The following is a 9,246-nucleotide window of genomic DNA, read 5'->3' on the forward strand; positions in this document are numbered from 1 at the left end:
CTGCAAATACGATAAGAGAGCAGAAACATGAATACGTTCAGTAAGCTATTTAGCAACGCATATAACATCGCACATAACAACGAAGAAAATGAGTGGAAAAAAGGAAACGTGTCAAAAGTTGGCGCCACGCATACGCTGTTAAAAAGTGCACCTAATCAGTATAGGCAATGGAATAACGTAAATTTTTCAACAAAGAAAAATGTTGACATTGGAGAAGTAGTCATAACAAATCTTAAAAAGGAGGAATCGGTGTTACTACCACATAGGGCACACAAACTTGGTGGATTCTCGAACGGCTGTGTGTCTAGACAAGTGGGAAAACAGAGTAGTTCCTTCAGTGTGCAGGCAAAAAGTAACTCCTTCAGTAGAAATGCAAAGGATGTAAATAACAGCGAGTACTCATTATACAATCCGCACAATTTGTTCAATGCGTACAGATTGAAGAACCCGTATTACCATCTACAAAATGCTTTGCTCAAATATGAATCTAATTATCCTGACTATGCGGTACAGAAAGGGGTATCGAATAGTACGGCTCAAAATGGAAAGATAATTTTAAAGCAAAAATGGTGCCCTCCAAAGGATTACGTACCTCAGGTCGATATTAATATAAATGACAATTATGAACAGAGGAAAGGAGCATATTTTAATCATAACGATAATGAATATAGTGACAAAGACAGTAATTTAATACTTAGAAGTAAAGCCTACCCCAATTGGGGGGTGCAAAATAACTTAAAAAATTATGTGAATTTGCCCCCCCTTGAATTAAGCACGAAAAATGAAGCACTACGTAGTGATAACTTTTATGGGAATGCGAAAATTGGAAGGTCATTGAGCCACATGAATCGGAATGAAAACGAAAAGAAAAATCATGTTATCGAAATGGGGATAAAAAATGTTACACACGAAGGGATCTCCAGTAAGACAATGGGGATTCCGCTTAGGGGTCTTCTCAGCAATGCCAAACTTGGGCAGCCCCCCGATGGTATCAGCAGTAAGATCAGCCGGAATGGCAACCATGTCACAAGTGAAATGCTCACCAACCCAGGTGGTCCACTGCACAGGAATGTACATCCTATGACACATTTGACCTCAAATGGAAGTGGGGCCCCCCTAAACGAAAATGAATATTGGAAAAACCCAAATGAAAATTTCCTGAATAGAACCTACTCTCTTAAAAGTATGAGTCATAAAAGTGTAAGCAATTCGAAGAGGATGGAAAATCAATTTAACCCATCTGTACTTATTTCGAATGAACAGAGAATGGGAGAAAAATCCATTTCAAAAGCAACCCCTCGGGAAAAGGTGGTTCACGAGGTGCATTTACAACGAACGGGAGGGGAAAATCGTTACGTGATGCAAAGCGCAAACGGAAGCAAGCATACAGAAGCAGAATTGAAGGCGAACGTTAATCTATGTGAACTGCGTAACGGACCAGTACTCAACGTGCAACAGAACAGATTCACGAACAGGTTTGATGACCCACTCGCGGTGCAGAGAAGCAATTTGCTCATATGTTCCGCGAAAAATGGCAAATCATACAGCGCCAGTTATGGTAATTTCTTTGCCCCGCAGAAGCATAACCAGTTCAGAGACGCGTGCGGCAGACGAAGCGGCAATAATGAACGCGGCAACAATGAACGCGGCAACAATGAACGCGGCAACAATGAACGCAGCAACAATGTACGCGGCAGCAACCAACGCGATGGCAATCAACATGGTAACAACCCTTTAACCATATTGAGTAAAGAAAGCATTGCTTACAAGAATGGCAGAGCACCATGCCTTTATGCCCCCAATAAAGAAGCAAAAAACAGGGGGGGAAGCAACCACACTGCCTTGAAGTATGTCCAGCCCGAACCAGTACACAGGAGTAATGCCCAAATGGATGGTAAAAATGAAGGACATAATTTCACCCTACGCAAGAACTTAAACCAAAGCAGCTGCAATTTTGTGAGTCCAATTGAGTACTACACTACGCAGGAAGACGAGGGAAGAAAAGAACACAGCTCCATCGCACAAAATGTCATACAAAAATTTAGAAATGAAGACCTTCAAAAGTATTATGCACTTAAAGGGAAAATCTCTCAAAATTGGAACCATAATGGTAGCGGTTGTACGAATGATATCAACGGTGTGAGGAATGGCAGCATATGCAATGGGGGTAGCAACCATGTGATGTTATCCAAAGGAGTGAATCGTATTCGGCATGGTTATATTCATCCACCATCTCCCGCCCATGTCAATAACAGTAGCGAGGGAACTGTTTCAAAAAATGTAAAAAGGATCAACACTGACGGCAGTGTAAACGTTGTTAGCGGCAACTGTGTTAAGAAGATGGCAGCTGAGATAGACAATAGGAATCATCATGGAAATTATAATGGTGGAGAAAAAAACGATAAGCAGTGTAATAATAACGTAATTGCACACGTACCTAGTGGAGGTGTAAGTTACTGGGGAGGAGCAGCTAGAGGTTCGGAAAAAGAGAGTACGTCCGAAATGGCAATAAATGAAACATGTAAGAGCAGGACGGTGGAGAAAATTTATCCGCAGAGTGGTTACTACTTAAGTAACAGCAACGATTACAGTGGAAAAGACGATGATAAAACAAGTGCATATGGCACACGAAATGGAAATACCGCTAACTATTTTAACACTACAGCGCAGTTCGCGGGTGTGAACAGAACACAGGAAAGTGCTACTCCTGAGAGTCCCACCCTAGAAAGTAAAAAATCATCCCCAAAAGGGGAACATGTTAAAAGTAATACCGTAATGATGGATAGCAATAAACATTTGTCTTGTGTTAGTAAGAAAATTAACTTTAGTGAGGGACGAGACGGAGATATCGTCCATTTTGACGAAAATGGGAATGGATTAATGAGGACAGAAAAGAGAAAAAATAATTTTAATGTACCAAGTGAAGGTACCTACTCGAGAGAAACACCACAAGGGAGATCCAATATGTGTTGTGATAAAAAAGAGACGTTAGACATTTTTGCGAACGTTCATGGAACTGTATTGCATAAGGAAGAGGCGAAGGAAAAAATAAGTGAAGCGGCCCGGGGAGATGACAAAATAAAGAAGGTATATTTAGGCACCCGAAATGGTGACCTTCATATTAGTAGCATTAAACGATGCAGCATGACCAAGACAGGGATTGCAGACAGAAGTAGGGGCACTCCGATGCTGCAATGGAATAAAGCATGTTGCCCTGATGTAGGCACTGCTGCTGGGCAGGGTGCGGCGCAGGGATGTAGTTCCAAGCAGGAGGAAGACGAAATTGCGTTCAAGGTTGACGATTATGGCAACATTAACGATGTCAACAAGGATGACAGTAATGATGGCAAAAATGATAACAATAATGGTGGCAAATATGATGACAATAATGATGACAATAATGATGACAATAATGATGGCAAAAATGATGATAATAATGGTGACGATAACGAATGGGGGGGTCATCTAAAAAATGAAGGGAAAAGAGAAGGATCAGCAGGAGGCTACGTTCAGGGAAGCGTACACAATAGGCAGTCGCGTGCGAGTCTTTGCAAACGTTGGGAAGAAGCAAACCACGTAGGGGGGGAAAAAACCCATTTGGACACGCCCAATGAGCAGAATTGCGAAGTTAGTTGGTGGTCCCCATCCAACCCGAGTTTTATCTTAGGAGGTGCGAAGGGCAGCAGCAAGATGGTCAAAAGTGACAGTCGGGAAAACTACCATTTGTGTGAAGTGGTGACCCCAGAAAATCCCGCAGATGGGAATGCTTACCAAAGTACCAATGCAGGAAATACACAATGGAGTAAAGAAAAAAGGGGAAAACACATTTTGAATAAAAATATAAACGAATTAAAAAACGGCGTGATGAAGAAGTACAGCATGGAAAACTTAACCGACTCGTACATTTATCACTTAAATAATTTGAATAAAAATGCCAAGATGAGAAGCGAGAAGGGGAAGTTAAAAATGAATACACGCTGTTCCAGCGTTCTGGAGAGGAATGTTCCATGTGTGAGTAGCCCTGAAAGGGATGATATGAATAAGGGGTGTGTAGGGGGTGAAAATGAAAGGGGCAAGGGTACCAAAAAGGAAGAGGAAGTGAATTACATGAGGGACGATAAAACTGGAGAAACACAACGCACTAATTCAGTCTCGTCAAATGGGAAAATTAACAACTCTATTTGTAACGATTTGTCTACCAAAAACACGAATAATAGCAATAATGGAGGACACTGCGAGGTGCACTTAAAGGACAGTTCCCATTCTGAATATATGAACTTACTTGGTAGGGGAAATCAAACGGATAGTCATTTCCATGTGGGGGAAGCGCTCAGTAACTCTTCGCAAAAGGAGGAAATGGAAAGGAACGATTTTGTGGCACATTTTAGAGGAAGTAACCTACAGGAGGACCCTGTTAATGGTGGCGCTGAAAGGAGAGTCGATGGGGTCCGATCAAACGATGGGGTCGGTGACTCGGAGGGGGCATTCGATAAGGGTGAATCGGATGGGGCGTTCGATAAGGGCGAATCGGATGGGGCGTTCGATAAGGGTGTGAATGGAAGCAACGATGGGGGAAGCAGTCGGAGCAGCGGAGTAAGTGGTATGAGTGGTGTGAGCGGCATGGTCGATATGAGCGACATGAGCTGCCTGAACGGTTGCAGCCGCGAACCGAGCGACGAAGGAGAGAGAGTGACGCGAGCGCGGAAAGTAGCCCTACCGTGGAACAAGGACGACATAGTTAAAGTCAACTACAGAAGTAGGAGCATGAAGGGGAAAAGTAATATCACCATAAACACCAAGTTGGCCAGGTACGAAAGGGTGCTCATCCACACGTGCATTAGCAAACTGAATTGGAAAAAATGCATTGACAATGCGAATAAAGGAATCTTCTACTGGATAGGATATAACATAACCGATTTTGATCATTACAATTATATGAAGAAGAAAAAAATTATAAATAGAATCCCATCCATGTATATGTATACAAAGAAAAAGGCCTTAACATTTTTACTGTCCCACTTGTCCCTGATTTTCCCGTCCCTATATGACTTCTACCCAAACACATTTGTATTGCCGGAAAATAAAAATATTATAAAGTACATTCTGAACAGTAATAATAAAGATTACTACATTATGAAGCCAGATTGTGGAAGCATGGGAATCGGAGTCAAAGTAATACATAAATATAGCGACATTAACATAAATATTTTGAATGGGTACAACTGCTACATTATTCAAAAGTATATAGACAACCCCCTGTTGATGTATAAGAAGAAATTTGACTTTCGTATTTACATCTTATTACTTCCAGGGAAACATTACCCTAAAATATACTTGTCCAAAATTGGCTTTGCTAGATTGTGCACAGAGGAATATAAAAAAAAAAAGAGATACATTTACAACACCTTTATACATTTAACTAACTATAGCATTAATAAAGACAATGAGAAATATATTAAAAAAAAAAATATCCATGATAAGAATAATAATAAGCAACTACTGAGTGATGTTTTTATTTACCTGAAGAATAATGGATACGATATTGATGATATATGGAAACAGATAAAGAAAATTACTTGTCTAACCTCTTTGGCAATTTATTCCTACATTAAGGAAAAGATAAAGTACAATTTTAATAACAATTTTTATTTTTATCAGCTAATTGGGTTGGACATCCTGCTGGATGATACGGGCAAAGCATGGTTGCTGGAGGTTAACTCCAACCCGTCCCTCCGTATTGACTACATTGATCCAAGCTACACTAACTTTGAAATACAGTTGGAGAGCATGTTCGACAGGTACGTCAAGGAGCCCGTGATAAGCGAAATGTTTTTAATTGTGTATCGGAAAATTTATAAAAAGTATTTATGGAGAAGGGGCAAGAAGGGCACACCCCCAGGCGTTAATACTGGGGAAGACCAAACAGGGAAAGCGGGAAAGGCAGAAAAAGCGGGAAAGGCAGAAAAAGCGGGAAAGGCAGAAAAAGTGTGTAAAGCCGGCAGAACTGACAGAATAGGCAGAGTGAAGGTTCAAAGCGGGTTCACGCACGATACGTTTGTCCCCGTAAATATCAGGAATGTCAAAAGTTGGGGGGCGCACAAAAAAAAAATGGGCGAGAAAATGAGCAAAAAAATGGGCGAGAAAATGGGCAAAAAAATGGGCGAGAAAATTGGCAAAAAAATGGACGAAAAAATGGACAAAAAAATGGACGAAAAAGTGGGCGAAAAAGTGGGCGATAAAATGGGAGAAAAAGGCGAACCTAGTAGCACGTATTTACCAAAGGAAAATCTCAAATATGACATACCCTGCAATAACAAAATTGACAAAAAAAATGGCTTCACTCGGAATAGCGGTGTAGGTAAAGTGCTTTCAAGTGGTCGCAAAATTTACCCCCAAAAGGGGTGCACAGATCAGTTATCGTGTAATGACCAGTGTGAGTCAATAAGCAAGTGTAAATTGAGTAGCACGCAAAAGGGGAAGCTGGGGAGTAATGCGCAAGTGATGAACAGGGTGATAAAAAGAAAGGGAAAAACGAAAAATGATTTATTCTTGAAAAAGGAAAATATGAGCATCGTCGACACGTGCGTTGATGAAAATGATATCGGCAGTTTCAGTTTGTCCAACGAAATGGACAACGAGGCTGAGGGGGGAAGAAGCCAACTGGAAAGCAGCAATAATAAGGGGGTCCAGGACGGATACTCAACGAGGGTGACGAACCGAGGCGGTGTGGAAACTCCAGCAAACGAGGGAATCACATCGAACGAAACGAGCGAAGAAATCGGACATAGCGGCAGGTATTCCAGCCGACCATCCATTAGCACCACCGGTTATCTAAACGGCATAATGCAGAAAACACCTGGTGATGATGCCCATGGGGGAGACCATCCGCGGAGACAGCCAACAAATGTGAAAAGAAAGTATGCAAGTCAGCAGGAGGTCAATTACGACGAAGGAGAGGGCTCCTTTTCGAACGACGAAAGATTGTATACGAGCTCAGATATGGACTATGAAGATAGCCAAGTGCAGAATGGGGGATACGGAAAATCGAATGCTGTGGGGGGCACAAAAAAGAGAAGTAGCAGCACGTACGCATACGACTGTTATAGTAGCGGTGGCAACAGTGATGGCAGTGTGAAATATGTGGACAGAAACTTTGTTAACCAGTTAGGGGAAAAACAAAATGGCGTCTTAAGCGCGAAATGTAATAAAGAGGAACGATTGCGGTACCCCAGCAGAGGGGAAAAAGACCCACATGAAAAAGAAATGAACAAAATGTGCAGTTATGAAGAATTACTAAAAAGGGATAACAAACTAATCGAGAACAACATTCTAAATAAGGAGACATACGTACAGATCGATAATCAAGAAGATATCCAGTTTGATAGATTCCTAAACGATGACGTGGAAACGTACAAATCACTCTCAAGAAATATTAGTGACATTGTGTATAAAAAGAAAATCGAAAATTTTATTATGATTAGGAGTAACTTATATAAATACATGAACTGCTTAAATGTCCTGGGAATTCGCTACATAAACAATAATGACATAAACAATTTTGAAGAACTGTACAATAAAAACATTTCGTTCGACTTGAAAAAGACCTACACAAAAATCAGGAAAGATATTTTACATCCCCTAAAAAATAATGTACTAGAAAAGAACATATACATAAATTTAAAAAAAGAAACGAGTAAATATTATAACGAAATGAAAATATACAATGATTGTTATTTTCTCTTCGATTTTGTGCTAAAAAAATATGACAAGAATTTGAAGAAGAATAATAAGAAGGTCGAATATTACATTGACAAAAATACCTTCCTTTGCATGTGTGCAGATGTAAAAATAAATAAAATAATTGAAAATGTAGATATCCCCACGAGCAGTTACAATAATTTGTTTGAGGTAAATAAAAGCACGCACGAAAATCAAATGTTTCAAATCGTTAAGGAGGTCTTGAAAAATAAAAATTGTGAGAACAAGGGGAATTCTGGAATGCACAGGAAAAGACACGTCAGTGATGAGAACTGCTCGAACAACTCCAGCTTGGGGGACCCCACTGATTTGTCAAACGAAATTTTGTCGGAGGAACGCATTTACAAGCGCAGGGGTAGAGGGGGGGAAGATGCTGCAAATTTTTCTTCCCTCCGAGGGGGCAATGGTGGAAATGGTGGCAATACCGACAATGAATGCACCATTCGCAGTGACAACCGCTGTAAGGAACAGCCCGTAAACGGCTCGTATTATGCCTCCATCTTCTGCCCCTTTTCCCTAGTCCCAACGTCAAACAATTTGGTGAATTTCAACACCATAGGAATTGGCAGCACCAAGTACAAGAGCAAGAGGAGGAAAAAAATGAACATATACGACTTGGAGTATTTATTTATGAGGCAAGTGTTCTTCAGCAAGTACATTAACAAAAACCAAGGCTTAACAGTTATCGACTTTTTTTTACTAATGCAACAGATAGCCCTTTTGATATTCCCCTTCATTAGCTACGTTAGTGCGTACAACGTTTCGTACCCCTATAATGGTGCCCTGTTTGACGAACTGAACAATCAAGGAAATAATTTGTTCGCTAGTGGAGGTCCAGACACTGGCATGGGAGGTATGAAAAAATACGTTAAGAGTAAAAAGAAAGGAGAAAAGGATAAATATAATAACGCTTACTTAAAGAGGGAAAATAAGGATTGTAACGGTTGTAACGATGTGGTCAATTCGGCAAAAAAAGACGTCAACAGTTTTCTTCAGAAGGGAGGAGAAGTACTATATGATCATTTGCATTCCGAATTGAGTAGAACAAATTGTACCAGGAATGGTATTCACCAAGTGGAGGAGAAAAAAAAAAATAATTATTTATGGCATAAAAATGTTTGCAGCAATGTTTACAATTTGTATGAGTACATTCAAATAGGCGTTAATCCCACTGTTAAAAATATTTGTTTGGAAACTTTTTTAAATTTTATTTTTAACAAGTACGGAATAATACAGTTTTCGTAATGCCTAAGGGGGGTGGGGGATCTGTAAGCATGAAGAAATGGTGTCCTACATTTAGGAGATATTAACCATTTAAGTGTCATACGTTGTCTTAATCATCTTTTTTTTTTTTTTTGGGGGTGGGGAAGAGCCCCACCCCACTGTAAAGTTTTATTTTTCCAAAATTTTGTAAATATATTTTTTCTCCTTTTATGAAACCATATTTGTTGCAACCGCATCGTTATGTTGTCATCATCTGGTTGTGCA

At 40.2% G+C, this 9,246-nt stretch overlaps 1 protein-coding gene across 1 annotated transcript; it reads left to right on the top strand.

Moving 5' to 3' along the window:
• Positions 1-27: 27 nt before the first annotated feature.
• PCYB_095250 (tubulin-tyrosine ligase) lies at positions 28-9,003 on the top strand (the record flags this gene model as incomplete). Its single annotated transcript, XM_004222640.1, has 2 exons — positions 28-1,558; positions 1,808-9,003. The coding sequence occupies 2 exons, from the start codon at positions 28-30 to the stop codon at positions 9,001-9,003; spliced, it is 8,727 nt and encodes a 2,908-aa protein (XP_004222688.1).
• Positions 9,004-9,246: the final 243 nt, after the last annotated feature.

The sequence above is a fragment of the Plasmodium cynomolgi genome, chromosome 9 (assembly GCF_000321355.1).
Source record: "Plasmodium cynomolgi strain B DNA, chromosome 9, whole genome shotgun sequence".
Classification (NCBI taxonomy): domain Eukaryota; phylum Apicomplexa; class Aconoidasida; order Haemosporida; family Plasmodiidae; genus Plasmodium; species Plasmodium cynomolgi.